Source organism: Choristoneura fumiferana, chromosome 25 (genome assembly GCF_025370935.1).
Source record: "Choristoneura fumiferana chromosome 25, NRCan_CFum_1, whole genome shotgun sequence".
Lineage (NCBI taxonomy): Eukaryota > Metazoa > Arthropoda > Insecta > Lepidoptera > Tortricidae > Choristoneura > Choristoneura fumiferana.
In genome coordinates, this window is record NC_133496.1 from 14530662 (window position 1) to 14556181 (window position 25520).

Sequence of the window (25520 nt, forward strand, 5' to 3'; positions counted from 1 at the left end):
TTTAGTAACGACATTATGCCGTTTGGGCGCAGTTTTTGCCAGAAAAATCTCTGGATTTGCTTCAGTGGTGCTGCGTGTTTCTACTGTGTCCACCATAATGGAAATATTAATATAATGATGTCATTGTGTGAATTCATCTATAGATCGTATGATGTCGCGGTGCGTGGAGGCGCGGCACTCTGCGGCTACGGCGACTCCGCGAGCTGTTCAAATGTCGACCTTATCCGTATCATCATAGGATAGGTATAGACAGAATCACTGACTTTGCCTTGACGTGCCTCCAGGAACATGCCACTCATGCCTGTACGTGACGTCGGTCAGTTTGCACTTGCAATTCGAAAGCATAAAAGCAAAGTGCATTGTTTGGTAGTTACGTATAAGTTATAGGCGCGGTTAGACCTCTCAAACCAGGAGTGAGCAGTTGTTATGCGTCTAAAATAGAGTAGGTAACTGCGATTCCTGAGATCAGAAATACTCGTTTGGAATCTGGGCCGCGCTCGTCGGAGCTGTGTTAAACTGGCCGGCGCTGTTTGATGGTCTGCTCTAAAAATACAATCGTGAATATGTATGAAATATAATTAAATTAAATATTACTAGTTGTTGCCCGCGACTCCGTCCGCGTAGAATTCGTTTATCGCTATCCCGCGGGAAGTATGCAATTTTCCGGGATAAAAACTATCCTATGTCCTTCCCCGGGACTGAAACTATATCTGTATATAGTTACCGAATTTCATCTAAACCGGTTCAGCGGTTTAGACATGATGCGGTAACAAACAAACAGACTTGCAAACTTTTGTATTTATAATATTAGTAGGATTAGTGGGATATCTCCTATTATAGTGTCTGTTGGAAAGGGGTGTCCCTCATTCGCCTGCTACTCGGTGGGGATTAGGGGAATTGTGCTGGTATCTTCGTAATTTAAAGGATGCTTGATTAAGTAAGTACTTAGTAAAAGCGGGGAAGTCGTGGTAGCCTAGTGTTTAGAACTATGGCCTCTCAAACAAAGGGATCGTGGGTTTATACGTGGCCCCGGGCTCACACGTATTGATTTTTTCGGTAAGTATATACTTGCGAAATTAGGTACATTTGCAACTTACTATGAGCTACACTGTGAAGGAAAATGTCGTGAGGAAACCTGTACACACCTATGAAGAAATTCAATAAACCTGAAAGCCCGTACAATCTACTCCTCAAATAGCATGTCATCTATGTAACTTCCAACAATAACATACTTTTATTGGGTGTATAAGTTTGAATTCAATTTTCTCATAATCACCTTTTCTGGCTTTTGAGCTTCAACATTTTTTTTTAAAATATCTATTAAACCTACATGCATGTTTCTTACATGGTTCGATAGCTAAATGTGTGTAGATTATGGGGATATCAATAACTCAATACCGACAACAAGGTACCTTTTCCCAGATAACGCCACATATTTCTTCGGGATACATATAATAATTAGGGTATCGCAGTTTAGTGACAAATCTAAATTTAAGTGACAGAAAATATAGTTCCCATTATGAACAATCAATAAATTCGAGTATAGAGACAAAAATATTCTACTATTTATCGCTGCAAATTTCTGAACGTTTAAATCTGTCCAACTAACAGCTGTCAATGCATTGACATCTATGTACCTTACTGTCAATGTCAAATGCGTCAGTGGGTGGTCGATTCGTTTATCGTCGTAAATTAATTCATTGAATTGTCCTTGCAAATTGGGTCTTGTGTACATGAGATAAGGTTTTAATTGACTTGATTTTTATTTGAAAACATTGAAAACAAATAATTACGTAGAAGATCAGGAGATCAAACGAAACAACAGTGAAGTGTAGTGCTAGCTATCAAAAATGACCGGGGAGTCGTCAGAGCACTCGACGAGAACGTTTAACTTCTCGTACCCGACATGCACGAACCCGCAGGTGGTGTTCCGCCTGTCGGTGCCGGTGGCGCTGGACGCGCGGCCGCGCGCCAGAGAGCTCGTGCAGCGCCTCATCCGTATGTTCCACGTGCCTGTCTACCTGGAAAACGGTCGGTACTCACCGACACACTTGTGTCTAGAGGGCGTAGACACTGCTACGAATAATGCCCGTAATAGAGGCATCACTCGTCCCGAGTCGCTGCGGGCGGCCGGGGCGGGCCTTCCCTAACTCGCCCGTTGTCAAGCGCCCGTCAGCGTCGCCTGATCTAGATCAGAAAGTAATTGTTTACGCCCCCTAATTTTTTATTAATAACTCGTCAATCAACTTTAATAAGCTATGCTACAACTATTATAATGATACTTAACTTAGTTGTACTGTTGTCTTTGTAAGATTTGCCAACCTTGTAGCAAGGGGTATGTAGTGGTAGATTAGGCAATTATAACTGTAACATTTGGTAAGTATAATGCAATAATGATACAATTAATATTATTTGATTTTAGAAAATAAATTTAACTGAACCAAATTTGTGTAGTATTTGTTTACTGCTATCCCATGGGCACTATATCCCCGGGATTCTAATTATCTGTATACCAAATTGCATCTAAATCGGTTCAAGCGGTTTAGACAATATGATGAGGTAACAAACAGACTTACAAACTTTTGCATTTATAATATTAGTGGGATTCATTACGAAACACAACTTCTCTAATCAATAAAGCATGTGTGGCGCAACACGCATTTGGCCAGTTTTCAACATCCCCACCAGATTGGGACATACGCATGTAAGATCTCGAAATGTCAACTGGTAGGTTAGGCAAAGAGACACTGCCAGTCGACTTAATAGTTGCTCAGAAGCCGCAGGCGAGAGCTAGTAGCGATGAAGGGTGGATGTTCCAGAGCTGAATGAGAAGCTGGCCCAGTTCATAGCAGAGGAGACCAAGAAGCTCCGCGACGACCGCGACGCGGCACTGCTGGCGCGGCTGCGGGGCGCCGGCGGAGGCGAGGGCGGCGCGGAGGGGGGGGCGGCCGCGGGCGGCGCGGAGAGCGCCGTGAGGCTCTGGGAGCGCCGCTTTAAGGACCACGTGTTTGAGTTCGCTGAACACAAGGGCACCTCCGAAGAAGAGGTGAGCGGCCACCCACTTCCCCTGTCTTTCTTAGATGACTGAGCTGTATTGTGTAACGTTCGCATTCTCATTCACCGCCTCTTTCTACCCTCGTCTTATGTCTGTGTATCTCGTATTATGGCTGTGATTCCAAGTTGTTAGACAATACATGCTGTGCAAACAAAATAAACCAATTAGAAAGATTTTTTAACCCCCAACGCAAGGCTGACATGATCACCTGGAGTGTTCAAAGCCTTAAAAAAAAAAAGAGAAAAAAAAAACCCCAATGCAAAAAGAAAGGTTTTATAAGTTTGACTCGTATGTGTGTTTGTATGTCTGGCTGTGGCACCGTAGCTCTTAAACGGGTGGACCAATTTGAATGCGGGTTTCTTAGGCATGTTTTATCAAAATCGGTTCAGCTGTTTTTGAGATAGAATTATATAATTTTGAACTTTGAAGTGGCAAAGTTGTGGGTTTATTTTAATCTTAGAACATAAAGTGATTCTGTTAGTGGGATTTTTCGAGCAAACCGTTCCGCTTCATGCACTACCCTACATAATTATAGTTGAGGCTTAAATTTTTTTAAATTACCTACCAACTCAAGTTCTACAACGGTAATTTTGCGCCAGTTCCCAATGTAGGCTATCGCGTATGAATTTGCCACTAGAGGCGCTGTGTAGCGCAGTGTAGCGTGAGGTCTCCGAAATGTCAAATCTCATAGTTTTTGGGTGAGCTACGCGGGTTTATTTATAATTAGAATAATTTTGTGAATATTTTGCAATATCTGAAATTAATTATGGCAAATATGCTTTCTGGGGCAATGAATGTCTGTGTTTTGAGACAGTTTTGTCTTTCGGAAACCTTTGTCCTCCCTTTTTTCCGAACAAAACGGGGACTATGCAACACTGTGGCATGCTCGATATTTTTATGGTACGGTTTTAAGGTGTATTAAATATGATTTTAATCTAAACTTTGTTTTCACACCCGTAAAAACAGACTTTGAAAGCCATACTTAAAAACCTCACGCAACAGTGCGCCATCTAGTGAGACAAAAAACGATAGCCCTCATTCTATTAAGTAAAAGAGTTGGGCACGCTAAAAGTATAAACGCAGGCATAAAAGTGTGAAGAACTAAAACTGTGGCACATAAACAAAACAACATGGCACAGGACTATTTTGAAAGGGAAATCTAAGCCTGTGTCTCAAATTCAAAAATGACTATGCCAGGAGCCCTACGACACGCGACACGATAAACGGTACCGAGCGAACGGTGTAGTTCTGATTTTACGTAGCATCTGTCTGCTTTAAGGATAATTAATTAAGGATAGGATTAATTAAGGATACGCATAGCCAGATCGAATATAGGCTGTTACTGAACTGGGTTATTTAATCTTCGTCCTCCCTCGCTCTCACCATCGGGCGCGATAGAGAGCGATCGCTTTGATGTATGGGCCTCCGCTGACTCGCGCGGGTGACAGCTTGTTTCGTGCTCTATTGAACGCGCGTGTTCACAGGAGTTCGCGGCGCTCTACCACAAGCTGGTGCACTCGCCGGCGCTGGCGGGCGTGCTGCGCGCGCAGGCCGGGCTGGCCGCCGCCGCGCGCGCCGCCGCCGCCGCGAGGGACCAAGACATACAGGACCTCACGCTCAGGCGAGTCTCTCACACGCTCCGTACCGAACCGTACTGCCAGCGCCCACTGCGGTTACATTACCAAAAATATAGCTGTTGGTTGACACGTCGATAATTTCGCAAATACCCACACACCTGGATTTTGGGGCCGAAACCGAGGATCGGCAAGCGAAGCGGACGGATGACCGCTTGCCGATCTTCAGTCCAAGTTTACGGTCGACGCGAGCCACTTTCGACCGAAGCAACTAGAGGTCTACCGGGGATGCCTGTATCCAACAGCGGCTGCTATAATGATAATGATAACGATGTGGGCAATTTTCAACGAATGAGGATGATCGAGATCGGTTCTCGTTCCAGGCAAACGGAGGAGATGGAGGAGGCCGTCCGTCTGCTGAACGTGTCGTGGTCGGAGCAGCAGATCAACGCGCTGGCGGCGCGCCAGTGCGAGGCGCAGGACACGGCGCGCGCGCGCGGGCGCTCGCAGCTCGACGCGCTCGCGCACGCGCAGCGCCAGGAACACCGCCGCGCGCTCAGGAGCGCCGTGCCGTCAGTACTCACAAGCTATAGCCTATAGGGCGCCAAAGCCGGCCCGGCTCATGGACAAAACACCCATATTAAAGCCCTTTCCCACATCCACAGAGCCTTATAGGTTTGCCGTACCGTTTACAAATATTTTATTTGGACAGAAACTTTATAGCCGTACGGCTCAGCCTGCGCTGCACGCATCACCCCGCGACCACTCTCCTCCAGCACGACACGGGACTCGATCAAAAACCTTCAGTGGTGAACTCGGAACGTTTCCTTTCCCCAGGCTGTCCCCGCAGTCGCCGGCGGCGGAGGCCCCCGGGGTGTGTGGGGCGGGGGCGGGGGCGCGACGCACGCCGAGGAGAGCTTCACCATCCACCTGGGCAGCCAGCTGAAGCAGACGCACAACCTGCGCATCGTGGCGGCCGACGTCGAGGACCTGTTCGAGGCACCACACGCCGACGAGTCAGTACCGACCGACCTCCTACAACAACTCCTTATACGCTTTGGCTCGTTCTCTATGTACAATCTACTATTTTCCAGCGAACTACAATACTATTGAGGGTTGGGACTTCTTGATATAAGTATAAGTAAAGTGTCTATTCCAATAATTATTCGTGAGACTTTTTTATTCTTTAAAACCGGCCAAGAGCGTGTCGGACACGCACAAAGTAGCCCAAACGCCCAAAGTCGGTATTAATATTTAGTAGGTAGTAATATTTAGTAGGTTGCAGAAAGGCCAGATATATTACAAATTATGTTGCAACAACTAGATATTGAAAGCAGAAAAGCAGGACTAACCATGAATCCAGTGAAAACAAAAATATTGACAAATTCAATCAGAGAAAACGTAAAAATAGGAGAAGAGACGATAGAATATGTTGATGAATATATATATTTGGGGCAACTAATATCAATAAAGGACCAATACTCGAAAGAAATAGATAGAAGAATAAGCAACACTTGGAAACGCTACTGGTCGCTAAAAGAAATATTTAAAAACGAGACAATTCCCATGCATGTGAAAAGTAAACTGTACAACTCGTGTATACTTACATGCCTCACTTATGGGTGTCAAACTTGGCCTTGTACAAGCAAAATCAGCCAGAAACTAATAACCTGCCAACGCAGTATGGAACGTAGTATGCTAAGTATAAGGCTAAGTGACAGGTGTAAGTCATCAACAATAAGGAAAAGGACAAAAGTTAGCGATGTACTACTAAAAATAAAACGTCTCAAGTGGTCATGGACTGGACACATTATCAGAACAAATAGAGAAAAATGGACGAAGGACGTAATGGAATGGTATCCTAGGAATGGAAAAAGACGAAAAGGAAGGCCAATAAAAAGATGGGAAGATGACTTACCAAAAGGATGGAGAAGATTAGCCCATGACAGGGAAGAGTGGAAGAAACTAGGGGAGGCCTATGCCCAAGGACAACCTGACCAATAAAATGGTTGCCGAATACATATTTACATAAAATTAAAGTAGGGAGTAGAGTACTGGATAGATGATGAAAAATTTGTCTAGACTTTGCCCCCCTGACTAACTACCTATCTAACTATTACTACTACTAGTTATTTTTAAATTTTTTGTACATTAGTTTATAAGCTTAATTTATACCTACTACTTTTTTTTGGTCAGAGAATAAAGGCTTTATTATTATTATTATTATTAGTAGGTAGTAATATTTTTCTAAGGATTTCGTATTTTATACGGAATCTTCCAAGTTTAGGTATATTTTATACTTTAGGCTCAAGCAAACTTAGCCGTTATAGTTTGATATACTTACTACCATTCTGAATTTTTTCAAATTTTTCGACCCACCTTTTTAGATTTTAGGGGGGGGCTCGATTTTAATGAAAATTTGCACTAAAGTTGAATATTTCGCAAAATTACAGCTTTCTAGCATTAATAGTCCCTGAGCAAAGCCGCGGACGGACAGACAGACAGACATAGCGAAACTATAAGGGTTCCGTTTTTGGCATTTTGGCTCCGGAACCCTAAAACCGAATTAATGTTTATAAACGGTTTTTAAAGAAAATGAAAGTCTATAACGAATAATTATTGGAGTAGACACATTACCTTATATTGTATATTAAGAAGTGTTCTATGAGACAACATATTTAATTTTCATTCAATTTTTATGGAATAATCGACAAAAACTAACAAAAATGCAACGTTGCCAGCTCAGCAGATATAAATGCTCGTAATGATGACATTATCCATGCTTTTTATTCCAAGCAGTTTGTGAAATCCTCGTCAACTCGACTCTCATACCATAAATAATCTCAACTTCTCACGCCACTACCGTTAGGTCCAGAGATGAATGCCGCGGAAACGGATCGATTGTTCGTTTTCTGTCTGTCTGAAGCTATAAATAGGGGACATCGAACAGACGGACGTTGTATAGGTAGGTATCGTGACATCTTAAATCAAAGCTTAAGCAAATTCGGGGTGCATAGCTAGACGACCAGCATCAGAAGCTGGACTGGTTTTCGTGCCACCTCACTTATAGATGACAGAAGGTAATGTGGACATAAATATAGGAGAGGAAACATTATTCAAAGTCAGTCAAACAAAATATCTTTATTCAATTTAGGCTATAACAAGCACTTATGAATGTCAAAAAAATCTACTACCGGTTCGGAAAAGCCTCAGTTGAGAAGAATCCGGCAAGAAACTCAACAAGGTATTTTTTTTAAACAGATTTACAATATTATTAAATGACAGTAGGTTTGCTATTTGAAGGGATCGCCAATGCGGATCGGAGTTATTTCCAAATATCCCTATATATTATTCCTCTAGGGTCGCCCAAGGTTCTCTTTTGGGGCCCTACCTGTTTATGGCTCAGTTTGATGACATGGCTTAAGTAATCAGCTGAATGTTAGACTTCCTAATTGACTTGTGTTGTGTGTGTGGTGGTGTGGCAGCGCGTCGGCGGAGTCCCGTCAGCTGCAGACGGCGCTGGCGCTGTACTCGGGCGAGCTGAGCGGGGTGGTGGTGCTGCGGGGGGCGGCGGGGGCGCGGTGGGGGCGGGGGGGGGGGGCCCGGCGGCCGCGCGCCTCTCCACCGACCACCACTTCCCCGCGCTCGACGACCAGCTGCAGCACATCGCGGACCTCACGAGGGAACCGGTAACTCGACACAACCTAAACACCTTGTTCCTGCGTATGGAAAATGCGTCTTAGATATCCCCCTTGTTTGATACAGGGGGTATATGGGACTGTAGTGGTACTCCTCAAGTTGCAATCGTAACATAACCTAGCCTTTTAAATACAACTGTAATAAATGAATAAGTAAACTTTTTCAGGTATGTATAAACGCGTTTCCGGCAAAGACGGTTCTTTGTCTCATTAGAAAGCGGGCTCTTTCACAAGAGTGAGAACACCCTAAAATTCGCACGCCATTTTACGACATCGTCCAGGGCCTGTAGCTTGGCCGGACCGTCGGAGCATCACCAATCATCGTCCAGGGCCGTAGTTTGGGTCATAATTATGACGTTGGACGTGAGAGATGTTTGAAACTACAAATTCCAATACCGGGTTTATTCAGGGTTTACTCTTGTAGTCATACTGCTAGCTCGCTTCATACTGCAGTAATGGGATTAGATACCTACCTTTTTTACTGTTGACTGTTTCAGATTGAGAAGCGTAACCAGTTGCGGCACGAGCGGCGGGTGGCGGAGGCGGCGGCGGGAGCGGGAGCGGGCGCGGGCGCGGGGGCGGCGGCGGGGGCGGCGCGGGCGCGGCGCGGCGCGCAGACCGGGACGTGGTCGTCACGCGTCACAGCAACCTGCCGGACGCGCACGTCGTGTTCCATCTCGTGATCAACGACGACGACCTCAGGGGCGGTCGGTACCTTCACTATACGGTATACCGCTTGTTCTATAGCGCGCCCGACGGACAACGCGCTGGAGCTAGGAATTTGGAATTTGACGGTTCTCTTATTGGCATGAAAGTTTAATAAACGTGTATGTTTACTGCCTGCATACATCTTCACAAATTTTGCATTTAAAATATTAGTATTTAAGCCATAAGCCATCGGTGCGCTCGGAACAGATTCGTGTGCATTCCTTCTGTATGTTACTTATTATTGCTTACACTGCAATATTAAATAGTTATTTATAGTCTCAGGGTTGCAGATGTTTGGTTTGACATTAGTAATGTTTTTTTTATTCGACTGGATGGCAAACGAGCAAGTGGGTCTCTTGATGGTAAGAGATCACCACCGTCCATAAACATCTGCAACACCAGGGGTATTGCAGACGCGTTGCCAACCTAGAGGCCTAAGATGGGATACCTCACGTGCCAAAAATGTTGTACCAAATCGTTTAAGAAACCAAAAACATGCTTTAATGGTAAATCTGCCTGACTGCTCCATCATCAGAACCTGGGTATCACTCTTAATCAAAGAACATCCCAAAAGTATTCCAGCAAGCTCTTCATCGGGGAGTTTATTTATTTTGTTGTTCGGTGGAGCTAATATAGTGTGTTAAAATGTCGTGTGGTGCAGGCGAGATGAGTTCGCGGCATGCGGCCATCCTCGGGCTGCGCAGCGTGCTGCAGGCCGCCAGCCGCCACGACGTCACCAGCCTGGCGCTGCCGCTGCTGCTGCGGCACGAGCTGACTGAGGTAACGGGGCTGGGGCTGGGGCCTGGGGGCCGGGGCCTGGTGCCGACTGTACACGGTGTGTGTGTGTGCGCAGGAGATGACGGCGGCGTGGTGCGTGCGCCGCGCGGAGCTGGTGCTGAAGTGCGTCAAGGGGTTCATGCTGGAGGCGGCGGGCGGCGGCGGCGCGCTGCTCCGGACGCTGACGCTGGCCGCGCCGGCCGCGCTGACGCCGCCGGTGTTCGCCGCGCTCCGCGCCCTGCTGCCCGCCGTCTTCAGACTCTCCACGCCGCTCAAGATCAAGCGCGCCGCCTGACGCCCGGCGCCCGACTGGCTCGCAGACCAGAGGACCCGTTTCACCTTCTCTCTATTAAGCTCCTGATTTTATTGTTGAGAAATAAACTGACTCGCAAAAACAAATATGCGACACTAGCTTTTTCCCGCGACTTCCTGTCAAGAATTCGTCTGTCGTCGTCTGCATATTGACTGTCCATACAATTTCTAACAAATGCATTTTTGCATTATTTAACTAGCCTCTTGACCGCCATCATCCAGTCGTGACGGCCAATGGAACGCCTCACGCGCCACGGTCATCTATAGGCACAATCCTTCTGCGATGGAATTAAAAATAAAGTCGATTTGTCGCTGGTTTTTTTTGTAGCGTACAGAGCACGTCACTTCGTTTGTTTCGTGGCGGTGAAGAGGTAAATGTATTATGTGATACGGCGACTTACGCTTTTGTACCGTGTGATGAACTAACATCTGTTTTAGAGGAATGAAATAAAAACACAAAATCAAATCACTACATTTATTCTGTATCCAAAAAGATCATAATTATTATCCAACAATCGAGCAAGTATTTAAAAATAGTCCCTATGATACCTATATACGATAGCTATAATAAAATATTATCGATAATTGTCATTTGGTTAAACACCGTTTGATCCCACTAGATTTACTGTTGCCTACGAGGAATTAATAGGCCTATCTTAGTCGAGCGAGTCACGAACTGCAGGGCCACCGGCGCGACGTCCGTTAAACTAAGTTGCACGAAGTACAGTCCAGCTCCAGCTCCAACCCGGGATACGTTTACATCATATCGGAATCATAGCGCACGCCAGGAACGTCTAACCTAACTCATAATAAACTATGTGCGTTATCGTTGGCAGTCACCAAAAGGTATTCGAGAGCGTACAGCTTACTGACAAAATTGTACTAATAATCAATAAAATTAAGACGTTATTAATATAAGTTGTGCACCGAGCCCAGTGTTCGCGCTCTCTTTGGTTCAACCGAACTAACTGTGCTTGTGTATCAGTATCAGGACACTATACTGTATACAGAACAACGGACATGCACAGAGCGAGGCGCTGCGGCGCGACGCGGGCTGGGACAATGCGTTACAATTAAAAACCTTAAAATAAATAAAATCATTAACATTATTTTATCTAATTTCGGAAACATTCCAAAGGATCTTATAAAAATCAGCGACTCATTCGAGCACCTGTAACGAAAAATATTTTTGTTAAGTTTGTTTATTTCGTATTCATTAAACCATAGTGTATCTTATATAATTGTTTAGTTCTACATAATTTTAATTAATTGAAATTATAAATTATTCCTTTCAAGTGGCGTTTCATTGTTTGTTCACCACCATTTTTCTCCATCAAGGCTTAAGAAGAACCAACTTAAGAATTTAAGTGACGGAAGTGATTTTAGGCTATAAAAGTACAATAATATTTAGATGTCCGCGGCGGACAGTCCGCCGTGAACTTGAAACTAAGTGAATGGGTATTTGTTTACCTAATACTAATACTAAATAAGCGAACCAATGTAAAATGGTTTGCTACGAACAAATAATAAGCCAGGAATTGTAAGTGTGTCCTGCGCTAAGGTGCGCGGTGCGCATGCGCGTCATTTAATTGTGACTGACATTTATTTCGCAAGTTTAGTGAGCTCACGTCACATTTTCGTATTTTTGATTGTGAACAGCTCTAAACTATCACGCCAACGTGTGTTATGAAGTGGTGCAGGGCAGGAACAATGCAAAATTAAAATGTCTAGGGATCACTTTCCACTAGTATTAAATAGTCGTAAAATTAGATTTATATTCAAAAATGTTCAAATACATTATCAGTTGGAGATGGTCAGAATTATGCAAAATCAAGTCTGTAGTCTATGCCTCACATAGTCACATAACGTGAATGACAGTTTCCTCACCCCTCTTCATACTTTCTTCTTTCCTGTATCGCCCAAACAATAGGTACAGTCAAGTGCAAAAATAAGTATCTATTCCAACCACTCAAAAATATGTTACTACGGCCTTATTGCGTCGGAATAAGAGTCTGTGGTACATATTTTTGAAACTTTGATTAAGTACATATTTTTACAATTGACTGTACAAACAATCTTTATATTTTTCACATTTTTAGTGTGAATAATATAAGATACAATAGTTTAATGTCAACTGCTCATCACCTTTTACGAAAGATTGCTTTTTCCCATGCAGAGACGTTCATTATTCAAGAGTCCTGGTGCTTCACTACCCGTTCCATTTCACCATAAGCATTATGAGAAGCATAAATTGCTTAGCAACTGTGTTAAAATTAATTTAAAACTTGTTATTGAGTGGTACCTAACTCCGGTGGTCAACCGTGGTCTTCACTTGTCTTTATCATTAGTTCCACTTCATCAAATGATAATGTTCAAGAGCAAATGCACGAGTTACTATTAAATATATCCAAATTATCCTAGGTGTCCCTACAATATTTAAAGAGTTCCCTCGATTTCCTTTGGACCCAATCATCAGATCCTGATTTTGTGCCTATGGGACTTAATTAGAGGTATTTCTGCGTTTTTTTTTTTTCAATCCGAAATACAACCGAATTGATAACCTCCTCCTTTTTTTTAAGTCGCTCAAAAAACAAGCTGTCATTATCAATATATGACGTCATTGAAACGTTAGATGTAAGAACAGTGTTGTCACATCTACTTACTTTTTGGTAGATCTACCACCCTTGACCTCAAAACTACCTATTTTTCAAAATACTACGTTTGTAAACAATTTACCACGCGTGTAATGAAATGTTACTTACTTACTATCGAATTTAGCCTATCTTGTAGTTTCAGCACAAACGGAAACGGAACGCGTCAGTCAAGTGGAGCTCCTAACTCTGAACATTTGAGATTATTTAATAAGAATATGGATAAACTAAACATCACGAATAAACAATTTAAAACATTTTATACGCATTTTTAATCATTAAAAATGGATTAACCTTGAGTTGGTAAATCTATCTATTTTCCATTTCAAATTCTACCAATCCTGTTCTACCGTTTTTCCAAAATTGTATGTGACAACACTGTGTAAGAAGTGATCCGTCTGAACGCCACTTGTCTATGTAGTTTGTGAATCTGACATTGCATCACGCGAGCCAACCAATCCCTGCTTTGTTTCTGAATTTTAACCAATCAACAAGCACGTCTATTTGTAACCTTGAAATTGATTCGTATTTGAATCAAGTCGTTTTGATTTTAGGTATGGCCACTTTTTGTGTGGAATTTGTTCCGATATTATATCACAAAGTATTCCATTACCAACATCCGTTCTCTGCCTTCTTTCATCAAATAATCCATGTATCTATTCCTCCATTGCGTCCTTTATTGTTTCTAATGATATTAAAATATAATTATGCCACCTCCCTTCATATAGATCCAGATCCTATATTTCCCTATCCAAATTCAAAATTCCGTAATATTTTTTATTAAATTCCGCTTCGTTTCCTCACTTTGTAATTGGCACAATCGTCTGTTCTAACCGAACTTGTATATTGCCATTAAAAAAAAAAAAAAAAAAAAAATTTGTTCCGAGTTAAGCTTCCTGACTTATTATTTGTTCGTAGGTGTAAGGACGTACCGTGCGCAGGGCGGCGGGGCGGCGGGGCGGCGGGGCGCGCGGCGCTACCGGCGGCGCGGGCGCGTGGCGCGCGGCGCCGGCGCTGCGATCAGACAATATAATCATCATTAAATAAAAGAATAGTTTTTTTTTTTATTATCTTTAAATCTGTGTTCAAGGAGGCTGTTTCAATCGGCATTCAAAAAGTAAGCTTCAACTCTTCATTGATCGCTTAGAATTTAATTTGTTGACTCCTTGAATGCTTTAGAGCGTTATCACACTGGCGACCGGCGAAGCGAGCGCGTTACGACGTTTTAGATTACATATGTGAGGGGTTAGTTACCGGCGGCGGCTCGGCTGCGGGCGCGCGGCGCGGCCTCGCGGGCCTTCTTGGGCGACGGCTCCTTTGCCTTCTCTGCGAACAAACAGAGCGTTTAGTAAATACACGTTAGACGCCAGTCGAGAGTCGAAGCCACGAAGTGCGCGCGGCGGCGGGGACGTACCTGCGGCCGAGGGGACGTTTTTCCTTTTGCGGCTACGAGTCGTGCTCTCCATCTCCACTACTACTGCTGCCACCTGGAAACATCAAATCGAACGTTAATGTATTAGAGCGTGGAGAATAAACGTAAACGACACTATCAGCAGCAAAGATGTGGACTATTTGGTGGTTAGCATAGCTATGAAAAATTGTAGAGCGTATAGCATGGCGTATAAATGAGCGACTCGCCTTCTTTCCCCGGGTAGATTTTTTGCTGTCTTTGGGCGGTGACACGACTGCCGGTTTTCTAGTAGAGCGCGCGCGGCGCGGCGGCGATGCGGGCGGCGCGGGGCGCGGCGGCGGCGGCGCGGCGGCGCGAGGCGGGGGCGGGGCGGGGGCGGGGGCGGGGGCGGGGGCGGGCGCGGGGGCGGGAGCGGCGCGCGCGCGGCGGGCCCGCGGCGCGGCGGCCTCCTTCTCGGCAGGTTGCTCTGCTGCGGCAGTTTTCCTCCCACGTTTAGCCTTAGGTTCCGTGGCGGTCTCCCGCTTGGGGCTCTGCGGGGCTTTCCGGCCTCTCTTCGGCGGCGTGGCGGCGGGCGTGGCGGCGGGCGCGGCCCTGCGGCCCCTGCGCGGGCCCGGGTCGGAGGCCTGCTTGGTGAGGTCCCGCGCCGGCGGCTCGGGCTCCTCTGTCTTCCGCTTCCTGGCGGGCCGGGGTGTGTCCGGCGCCGTCGCTTTGCGGGTAGATCTCTTAGCTTTAGCTTTAGGTGCGACGGGAGATCGTATCGGAGATTTGATCTTTCTAGCAGGTTTGTCGGTTTTAGTTTGTTTGGGAGCAGGCGCGGGACGGCGGCGGCCGGGCGGGGCGCGGCGCGGGTGCGGGCGCGGGTGCGGCGCGCGCCGGGGGACGCGACGGGACTGCGCGACGGAAGTTTCTTAGCGGTGTTGAGGGGGGCGGGCGACTCGACGACTGCGGCGGCTGTTTTCTTCGCGGCCGACTTTTTGGCAGCCGCTTTCTTCGTAGGGTCCGCGGCGCGGCCCTGCCCCGCGCGGCGCGCGTCCGCCCGGCCCGCTCGGCCCGCTCGGCGCCGGCTCGCGCGCGAGTTTTCTTCGGCGACGGTTTTACCTCAATAGGTTCACTTTCAACAATTGTGATTCTCGCTTTTTTTCCCGTCTGGGATTTATCTTTTGTCATTTCGAGGGGCAGTATAGTGGATCTGAAAATATTATTTGGAATCAGTACAAATGAAGAATCAGTTTTTAATAAAATTGTGATATCAAAATATACATAAATAAGATTAACACACACACCTATACACACGCACACGCACGCACGCACGCACGCGCGCGCACACACACACACACACACACACACACACACACACGCACACGCACACATACACACGCACACACAAACATCACGCCTGTATTCCCAAATGGGGTAGGCAGAGCACACGAAACGTTACCGCTTCGGAGCCACTTTTAGCAATTTCAGGTTTTAAGTTTGACCAAAACGGTACAATAGTGGCAGGTTGCTAACTCTAACCTATATCCTCAGTCACCTCTTACGACATCCCAGGAAGAAATGGAGAGGTGGAGCAATTTTAAATGAATTAATTTACTATTCAAATATCACAACATACTGAAGGTTAATGTTTTTTTTTACCTTTTTTCATGTAATTTACTAGTTAAGTACCTTTAACGTGAAATTTCAAGACTAGTACATTCTTAGCGAGTGCTCCCTGAGTTTGGTTTTTTACTTTTTATCTCTGATTTAGCAAGTAATATGAATGAGTGATACCAAAAAAAAAAACAATAACAGGCATGTTATTAAAAATGTTTGAACAATTCAAGAATTAAAAAAAAAAAATATGGCACAGAAAAATGACTGTTTCAACCTAAGACATTTTTAGTAATTTCGAATGCCTCTATTTTGTTTTTGTGGCAAGAGAGACACTTAAAAATCCGAAACAAAAGATTTTGTTTACAAATTAACGCTCACTGGGGCAATATTGACTCGTGACTATCAAATTCTGAGTTTCCTGAAACTTATAAATTTTCAATTTAAAAAAAAGATATCAAATTTCGGCTAAGACATATATGGTTAAAAATGTTTAAAAATACCTCGGCTATCACCCCCTTAAAGCTTTGCACCTAGCTACCAAACACCCTGTATAAACTGCAAACAAAAATAAAAATAAGTAGTCACCCGAGAAGTTCAGCGATAGGTTCGTCGTCGGTCGGCGAGCGCGGGGTGCGCGGGGTGCGCGGGGTCCCGGGCGGGATGGGCGAGACGCGCGCGGGGGCGGGGGCGCGGCGCGGCGGCCCTTCAGCGGCGTCGAGTGCACCAGCGCGCGCTTCTTGAGCGGCAGGCGCGGCGCCGCCCCGCCGCCCAGCGACCGCTTCTTGATGGGCAGCTTGCGCGCGCTGTACAGGTGAGCGCTGCGCGCGCGCGCCGCCAGCAGCGGGGCGGCGCCCGCCACCGTGGCGGTGGACAGCGCGGCCAGCGCGCGCGGCACGCGCCCGCCCACAGACGCGCCGCGGCGCCGCGGGACCGGCCGCCGGGCGAGCGCGCCGCGAACGACTTGGAGTAGGTGGCGCGGAGGACGGGCCGGCCCACCATCCGGTCGAACAGAGCCTCGGCCGGCGGCGGCGCGTCCTCCAGCAGCCGCGCCACGCCGCTGAGGTCGGGCGAGGCGGGCGAGCGCGGCGCGCGGTACAGGCGGCGCACCCGCGCACGTCGCGCAGGTCGTCGCGGGGGCTCCTCAGGCGCAGCGCGTCCCGCAGCCCGGACACGTGGCCGAGGTCGTCGCGGGGGCTGCGGCGCGCGAACAGGGCGCGCACGCCGCGCACGTCGCGCAGGTCGTCGCGCGGCGCGCCCCCGCCCCCGCCGAACAGCGCGCGCACGCCGGACACGCGCCGCAGGTCGTCCGTCGGGCCCGCGGCGAACGCCTCCTTGACGCCGCGCACGTCGCTCAGCCGGTCGGCGGGAGCCCTGCCGAACAGCGCCTTGACGCCGGCCACGTCGGTCAGGTCGTCGCGCAACGAGCGGCGCGCGCGCGGCGTGCGCAGCAGCCGGGCCACGCCGCGCAGGTCGGGGCTGCTCGGGCCGCGCGGGCTCAGCGGGCTCAGCGGGGACACCATGGCGGCGGGCGAGACGCCGGCGCCGACGCTGGCGCTGCGCGGCGGCGAGTCCTCGTCGTGGAGCCGGCGCGAGAAGTCGGTCATGCTCTGCGACAGCTTGCGCTTGACGGGGCTGCTGAAGAGGTCCCGCACGAGGGCGGAGTCCTCCAGGTTGTCGATGATGGAGCGCCGCGAGTGGGACTTCTTGGCGGAGGAGTGCTTGTTCTTGACGGCCTCGGGCGCGAGCAGCACGGTGCCGGGGGGCGTGGCCTCGCCGGCCAGGCTGCGCGCGCGCGGCGCGGGGCGGGCGCGGGGGGGGGCGCCGCCGCGAACGTGCGCCGCTTGGCGGCGGCGGAGCGGCGCGGGCCGGGGGCGAGGGCGGGGCCGGGGCCGGGGGGGGCGACGCGGCGCTGGCGTCCAGCAGGCTGCGGATGCTGAGCACGGGCGTGCCGGCCGCCTCGGGGCTGTCGCGCTGCTCGGGCGTCACGTCGCCCGCCGAGGTGCCGAGCGTGTCTCCCGCGCCGCGGGTGGTGCGTCTCGAGCTGGCCCGCTTCGATGTCATAGTGGTGTCGAGGTCGCGCTCGCCCTCCGGCGTCGCGGGGAGCGGCCGGCGGCCCCGCGGCGTGTGCCCCCCTGCGGCGGGGGGGCGCGGGGTGCCGTACTCGGAGAGCGCGGAGGCGTCCGACCCGCTGGACATGAGGTCCACGATGGAGTACGCTTCGAGGGCGCGGCGGGGCGGGCGCGGGCGGGGGCCGAGCCCGGCGAGCGCGGCGAGCCCGCCGTGCACCGCGAGTAGCGCGACGCGCTAGTCTCCGCGCTGTCCGACGTCTCCAGAGCCTTCTGCACGATGACGGAGCCCCGCGTGGACTTGCGCGCGGGCGAGGCGGGCGATGGGGGCGAGGCGGCTGGGGGGGCGGGGGGGGGCGGCTCGGCGCCGAGCGAGTGCAGCGCGCGGCGCGGCGAGGGCGTGGGCGTGCCCGGCGAGGTGGAGTACCGCAGCGTGGCGTCCCCTCCCCCGGCCGCGTCGGACACGGTCAGCACGGAGGCGTCGTCGGCGGTCAGCATGGAGGCGCGGCTCTCCAGATTGCTGAGGTCGAACTTGATGGAGTCGGTCTTGCGCGAGCGGCCGCGAGGGTCCTTCAGCGCGGACTTGCGGGGGCTCGCCGGCACGGGGGTCGCGGGGGTCGCGGGGCCGAGGGGCCGCTCCGCGAGCGCCGGAACGAGCCCGCCTCCGAGTCCGATATCTCTAATATTGACACCTACGAGAGCGAAATAAAAACCAAAAATAAAGCAAGAAATCAACAACAAAGCGCTTTTTATCAACAGACTACGGTGAAGCTCGAAAACGTTTACAAAACAGGTCACATCAGGTGACACAAAAACATAATTAGGTATCTATTCCACAATGTTCTGTGCTCATACTTTACTAAGTTCAACTTTCATGCCTAGTGATCCGTTTCATATTACACGGCTAAAGTTTATTGAAGGGCAAACGTCTTACCGTTTGGTTTCCGGAGCTCATCTTGGTGCCGCGTCGCGCCGAGCCGGCGGCGGGGGTCGCGGCGGGGGATGCGGCGGGGGATGCGCCGGGGGTCGCGGCGGGGGTGCGCGAGGCGCGCGGGGTCTTGGACGCACGCGGGCTGCGCTTCTTGGCCACAAAGCTCGGGGTCGAACGCCTGAGGGTCGCCTGCTTCTTGGGAGTGTAGCCCGTCATCAACATTATCGCCGCTTGTTTTGTGTGATCTGAAAATAGAGTGTGATCGAATCAGATATGAGAGCTGAGAGTTGGCAGACTTAAGTCGCAGTTGGGTGAATATTCGGGCGTTAGTACCGCCGTCATTGTTCTCAACACTTTTTTATCAGATTTCTTAAGCAAAAAGGTACAACAAACATCAACATCCGACACATATTGATGAACACATGTCGATATTTATTGTACCTATTTCTTGAAATCTGATAAAAAAGTGTTGAGAACAATAACGGCGGTACAAACGCCCGAATATTCACCCAGTTAGCAGGGAACAGACGGCAGACAGCGCAGTAAGATAGGGGGAAACACGGGTGGGGCAGCGCCACTACGCTAGCGCTGGCGCACTCGAAACGAGCTAATTTCAAAAACGGACTCCTCGTTCATGGCATCAATAGCGTCAGTTCGGTTACTACACCTACCGCACCTCTCGGCGTGTTCTTCGTCAAAGGGTCTCTCCACATCTATGGACGCAGAGTCGGCACAAGCCAAGAGAAAATAGCTTCATGTCCACGCTATAAGAGCTGCTAAGAGAAAAGGCATGGTTCAGCTCGAATCGACTCGACCGACGCATGCCGACGCGTCGACGTCTTTTTCAATCTTATTTTTTTTTTTTTATGTATTGTAGCTTTTTACAGTCAGCTTTTGCCTATTCCGCTATGACCTGGGGTGTGCAGCGTGGGCAGGCAGCGGTACCACTGCCTGCTGCTGTCAGGACACGGCTCGTGTCAGCGCGTGTCGTGCCCCGGCCAGCCGTTACCTGTGTGCGCGGGCGCCTGTATCTTGGCGGGGCGGGGCCGGGGGCGGGGCGGGGGCGGGGCCAGGGGCGGCGCTCCTCCTCAGCACGGCGAGGCGCAGGGGCGTGGCGTGCCGCAGCGAGGCCGCGCGCGCGCGCCCGCGACGCGACTCGATCCACAGCGTCGCCTGCGCAAGAGCACAACTCCACTTACTATGCTTGTCACTAGTGTTTGTCCGCGGCTTCGCACGCACAAATCATTATATCCAACAGTTGAATTAAAATTCAGAGTTTTTACTATATTCCCGTAGGAATTCCTATAAGATTAATTTTGGTTTGTACAGATATTACATTTCAAACATGTGCCAAATTTCATGACTCTTTTACCCACTTTCTTTTCGTTTTTTTTACTTCAAGGTTATATTAATATTTTATAGCACAGTTACATTTTGACAAAATTCCCTTTCGAACCCAGCCGGTACGATCGTGCGGGTTGATTAAATTTGAATTTGACATGTTTCGTACAATAAGGTCGTAACTCTTGCATTTGAATTCTGAACTTGACATGGATTGTACAAAAAGTCCACTGCCGTTGTTCGAGGCGTGAATGAATACACGGTTCCTGGTCGAATGACAATTTATTTCCAATTTACAGGCCTTATATACAGTGCAAGAAAACTCTTGCCAGCGCGATGTAGGATTCGTTCGAGACCGATACAGCGACATCTATCGGGCTTTTATTCAAACAAACCTCCCTATGTACATTACAATCAAACCCAATAATGCGAATTGTACATGCCGCCCACCATGGACATATCTAACAACTATGTCCATAACTAAAACAACCATTATTCAGAACCCTAGTATAATGTGAAACCTAAAAATGAATGACTCAAACAAACATTGAAATTGAATTGAATAAAGGTTTCTTACTTATTTACAAGTGATAAGATGCTGACTTCCTTTAAAATTAAATGAATTATATAACTATATAACTAATTATATAACCCACACTCATATTATAAATTAATAAAAACGAACATTGACATTAAAATTCTAACTATATTGTGCAACCTATTGGACAAACTCCTACAGGCCAATGAAAGTCGGTACTGTGTTTGTACTTTATATAATTGAACTCTTAACTCTATCTTTCTTTCTCTCTTTCTCCTGCATACAAAAATTAACATCAAATAAATAAATTCTAAAGCGACCTAACGTTAGCATGTTTTAAACAAGTACAGCACCATCTACCGAGACATAAAAAAACTAAATTACTTCAAACCTAAATACAGTTTGGACATACCGCCCACCAAGGACAGAATGTCCTTACTAACCGCCCACCATAGCAACATTGACTTTCCTGATCTTGGTGAAGATCATAACATAAACCTTATAATTATAATCATAACGTAAATAAAATCTGAACTAACAAATTCACTGACGGCATACAATAACATATTATTAATTACTACACTAACAATCTTACCTACACATTAACAGGTAGAACACAAAGCTTGGAAGTTGGACGTTTTAAAATTGAATTCTTACATTTCAAAGATACCACTCTAGTTAGTCCGTCTGAGCCAGGATGTTTGGTGAGAATTCTGCCAAAAAGCCATTTACTAGGAGGTAAATCATCCTCTTTTACCAATACAATATCTCCGACTTCAGGTTCTGGTATCTTCAAGGCCCACTTGTAACGTTGCATGAGCTGTGTCAAATATTCATTAGACCATCGTCTCCAAAAATGTTGTAACATCACTTGAGTGAGTTGCCACCGTTTCAAGGTGCCTATATTAGAACTCTCATAATTATTCTCTGGAACTGTTACAAGTGGCTCTCCTACTATAAAGTGAGCAGGAGTTAAAGGATGAGCTTCTTTTGGATCACTGTTCAATATTGACAAAGGCCGTGAATTGAGACATGCCTCTATTTGACAGAGTAACGTGCTCATTTCTTCAAATGTCAACGTGGACTCTCCAATAACTCTTTTAATGTGGTATTTGACTGATTTTACACCAGATTCCCATAATCCGCCGAAATTAGGTGCGTGTGGAGGTATAAAATGCCAATTGGTTCCATTAATTGACAGACTATCAGCTACCTCTTGAATCATTGTTGATTTTTCTGCATCGAACAACTCTTTAAGCTCCCTTGAAGCTCCTACAAAGTTAGATCCATTGTCACTGTATAAGTTTGCACAATGACCGCGTCTGGCAACAAATCGTTTAAACGATTCTAAAAATCCTCTTGAGGTAAGGTCACTTACAACTTCAATATGTAAAGCCTTTGTAACCATACAAACAAATAAACATATATAACCTTTATATGCCTTATGGCCTCTACCTTTAGAGGTTCTCAACATAATTGGGCCTGCATAGTCAACACCGCTATTTAGAAAGACTCTAGCAGGTGTGACTCTAACCGCAGGCAGAGTTCCCATAAGCTGCGTTTGTAACTTGGCTTTATATCGCACACAAGTCACACACTTGCGCACACAATGCTTTACAAGGTTTTTAATTCCTACTATCCAGTATGCTGATCGGATAAAATTCAGCATCAACTGGACATCACCATGCAAAGTTTTCTTGTGAGCGTCATCCACAATTAAATCTGAAAAATGTGATCTGTGAGGCAATAGTATGGGTGTTTTAACAGTTTCGGGTTCTTGTGATTGAGATATTCGCCCATTTATTCTAAGTAGTCCCTTGTCGTCGATGAAAGGGTTCAAATGAAGCAGTTTCGAAGATTTGGATTTAATGTGACCGTAAGTTTGAATTTCTGTTATTTCTGCTTGATACTCATTTGCTTGTGTTAACCTGATGCAATTATTTAAAGCTTCATCTACCTCCCACTTATTTAAATATTTTATACTATGACCCTTTTCAATGATGCTATTTTTAGTAAAAAATCTCCTGCAATATGCTACCACCCGAATAAGTTTTTGCAGCGATGAATATTTGTCTAATATCGACACTTCAACTTTAGCTATATGAACTCTTGTCGATATCTCTTCGCGGGTGTCGTTGTCCTTTAGTTTTTTGTACAATACCTCTTTATTCCACAGAAACCTTGGACCGTATTTCCATAGCTCTAAATCAGCAAGCTCTGAAGGCTGGACTCCTCGCGAAGCACAATCGGCTGGATTGTCTTTTGATGGAACATGAGCCCACTGTGAGGGTTCCAAAGTGGAGTGAATTTCAGATATTCGATTGGCCACGAACGTCTTCCAATTGCTTGGATGTTTGTTTAACCATGCCAACACAACAGTCGAATCAGTCCAAGCTCGTACGTCGCTCCGAGGGATGTTCAGAACATTAGCAATCTCCAACAACAGTTTGGTCAGCAAAACCGCACCACATAGTTCCAAACGCGGTATGCTGATTTGTCGAACTGGTGCCACTCTGGTTTTGGCGCCAACTAGAACAACATGGACTTCTCCGTGTGCATCTATTACTCGGCTGTATACAACCGCGGAGTAAGCCACATTGGATGCGTCAGAAAAACCATGTAACTCAGTAACTGCATCATTTTCCTTTGTGAACATCCATCGTGAAATACGGAAGTCGGTAAGTTGCGTTAATTCTTCTCGGTAAGTATACCAATCTTCTAGAATACTTGTTGGTGGTTCCTCGTCCCATTCCGTCCCCGCTATCCACAATCGCTGTATGAATATTTTTGCCTTAATCACGCATGGAGCTATCCATCCAAGTGGGTCAAACAATCTAGCAACATCTGATATTATTTTTCTTTTTGTTACAGGTGCGGACAACGGAGGTAGTTTCACCGAGTATTGGAATTCGTCGCGACTTCTGTTCCAGGTGAGTCCTAAAATCTTTACTATATTATCCTGCTTTTGTTCTAACGTTTTGTTTTGTTTTATCTCTTCCCTTTTTTCTGTTGGATTTATAATTTTTAATAACTCATCTTCATTACTAGACCACTTCTGTAGAATGAATCCACCTTCCTTTAAAAGTGCATTCATCTCTGTATATAGTCTTATACCCTCTTCTATTGTTTGACAGCCAGTCATTAGATCATCCATATAAAATTCCTTTGCGACTCTTTCTGCTGCTATTGGGTAAGCTTCTTTATGATCTAAGGCAACTTGATTTAAAGCCTTAACTGCCAGGTATGGAGCTGAAGCTGTACCGAAGGTAACAGTAAGCAGTTTGTAATCTTGTATTTTATTTTCAGCGTCATTTCTCCAGACTATACGTTGAAAATCACAATCTTCTTCTGCGACCTTCACCATTCGGTACATCTTAACAATGTCAGCAATCAGACATACTGGATATTTCCTCCAACTTATAATCAAGTGCCGCAAGTCTGGTTGCAACCTAGGTCCAATCATTAGATTGTCATTTAATGAAACACCATTTTCGTTCTTGCAGGACGCATCGAAAACAACCCTGACCTTGGTTGTGGTCCTATCTTCCTTAACTATTGCATGATGCGGTAAATAGACTGAATCTTTATTAAGTTCTTGTTCCGGTACTGGCACCATGTGACCTAACTGTAAGTATTCATTTATTACTTCAGTATATCTCTCCTTTAGTACTTTGTCTTTTATAAACCTTTTTTCTAATGACTTCAATCTTTTTATTGCAATTTCACGAGAATTTCCATTTTTCCAGGTTGCATCATCATCACGAAACGGCAACTTCACTATGTATCTACCATCTTCATCTCTATGGGTCGTGGCTGAAAAGATTTCTTCGCACCTTTTTTCTTCTTTTGTTAAAATTGGCATATTTAATAAAAAATCATTTTCCAACTCCCAAAATCGTTTTATTACTTCATTCTCATCCACTTGCGCATGAAAAACTGATATTTTGTTCTCTGTGCCTGCGGCACCCATCGAGCCAGATAATATCCATCCAAGTGCTGTGCACTGAGCAACAGGAGATCCTACAGGACCTTTTAGTACTCCGTCTTTTATGATCTGGCTGTAGACCTCAGCTCCCAATAAAATATCTATTTTGTTGGGAGAATCAAAACTTGGGTCCGCTAGACACAAACCTTTCAATTGTACCCAGTCGGGAACTTCCATTTTTCTCTCTGGGAGTACAGTTGTTATGTTTGTTAGAACAAAACATTTTACTTCCATTTTAAAGTTTGGATCCGTCAGTGACTGGATCTTTAGTGTTACTACTGCCTTGGACAAAATTGATCGTTGATCACCTCCAACTCCAGTAACAGTTAGGTTAGCTGATGTTTTCTTCAAGCCTAACCCTTGAACTATAGCTTCTGTTACAAATGAGGCTTGTGAACCTTGATCCAGTAGAGCTCTGGCTGATCTATACTGCCCGGTTTTTGATTCAACATTCACGATTGCCGTCGGTAATAATGTATGCTTACTCAATTTCCCTTTTGAGAAACAAGATACAACCGGTGTGTTTTCATTTGAGGAATGGCGACATCCCGTATTTGAACTCCCACTAGCCTTTTCTCCATCTTCTCCAATTGGTTGACCTGAACTACTTGTACCACTTGAACTACACACATTACCATTTGGAGTACCCTGTGCATGGAGCAAGGAATGATGTTTTCTCTTACAGATTTTACAGCTGGTGGCTTTTTGACAAAATCTCACCCCGTGATTGCTACCTAAACAGTTAAAGCACATTCGGTTATTAGTGACAAACTCGTGTCTCTTGTCATAGTCCAGGCTGGCAAACTTTTTACAATAGCATAATTTATGCTCCTCGCTACAGTATTCACAACGCATTTTAACAACATTAGCTGCATGT

At 46.8% G+C, this 25520-nt stretch overlaps 3 protein-coding genes across 5 annotated transcripts in view; 1 reads left to right on the forward strand and 2 right to left on the reverse strand.

Annotated features, from left to right (window-relative positions):
* Window positions 1-1655: 1655 nt before the first annotated feature.
* Window positions 1656-11419, forward strand: LOC141442072 (FERRY endosomal RAB5 effector complex subunit 3). The gene is given in 11 exon segments (XM_074106982.1): window positions 1656-2031; window positions 2820-3046; window positions 4540-4676; window positions 5013-5215; window positions 5456-5645; window positions 8115-8211; window positions 8214-8318; window positions 8825-8908; window positions 8911-9034; window positions 9697-9815; window positions 9889-11419. Coding segments are annotated over 11 exon segments (1686 nt in total). The 5' UTR covers window positions 1656-1850; the 3' UTR covers window positions 10108-11419.
* Window positions 11420-14585: 3166 nt separating this feature from the next.
* LOC141442073 (uncharacterized) lies at window positions 14586-18346 on the reverse strand. Its single transcript, XM_074106983.1, has 3 exons — window positions 17998-18346; window positions 16368-17706; window positions 14586-15375 (listed from the first exon to the last, which is right to left on the reverse strand). The coding sequence occupies exons 1-3, from the start codon at window positions 18344-18346 to the stop codon at window positions 14979-14981; spliced, it is 2085 nt and encodes a 694-aa protein (XP_073963084.1). The 3' UTR covers window positions 14586-14978.
* The window catches only part of LOC141442398 (uncharacterized), a 37223-nt gene continuing 30030 nt past the window's right edge, over window positions 18328-25520 (reverse strand). For all 3 annotated transcript variants that reach the window (XM_074107374.1, XM_074107372.1, XM_074107373.1), the window contains exons 8-11: window positions 19852-19952; window positions 19789-19817; window positions 18783-19024; window positions 18328-18540 (exon numbers count right to left, since the gene is read on the reverse strand). In XM_074107374.1, the coding sequence (XP_073963475.1) occupies window positions 18421-18540; window positions 18783-19024; window positions 19789-19817; window positions 19852-19952 (492 nt within the window). In that variant the 3' untranslated portion in view covers window positions 18328-18420. The remainder of the gene's footprint in view (window positions 18541-18782; window positions 19025-19788; window positions 19818-19851; window positions 19953-25520) is intronic.

Excerpts from the sequence above, each read along its gene's own strand:
- LOC141442073 (XM_074106983.1), bottom strand. The coding sequence starts at position 18,346 with ATGCTGACCGCCGACGACGCCTCCGTGCTGACCGTGTCCGACGCGGCC. Across the intron at positions 17,707-17,997 it reads CCCCGCCGCGCCCTCGAAGC|CCTGCTGGACGCCAGCGCCG; the intron begins GTACTCCATCGT and ends CAGCATCCGCAG. Across the intron at positions 15,376-16,367 it reads CCTATCGCTGAACTTCTCGG|ATCCACTATACTGCCCCTCG; the intron begins GTGACTACTTAT and ends TAATATTTTCAG.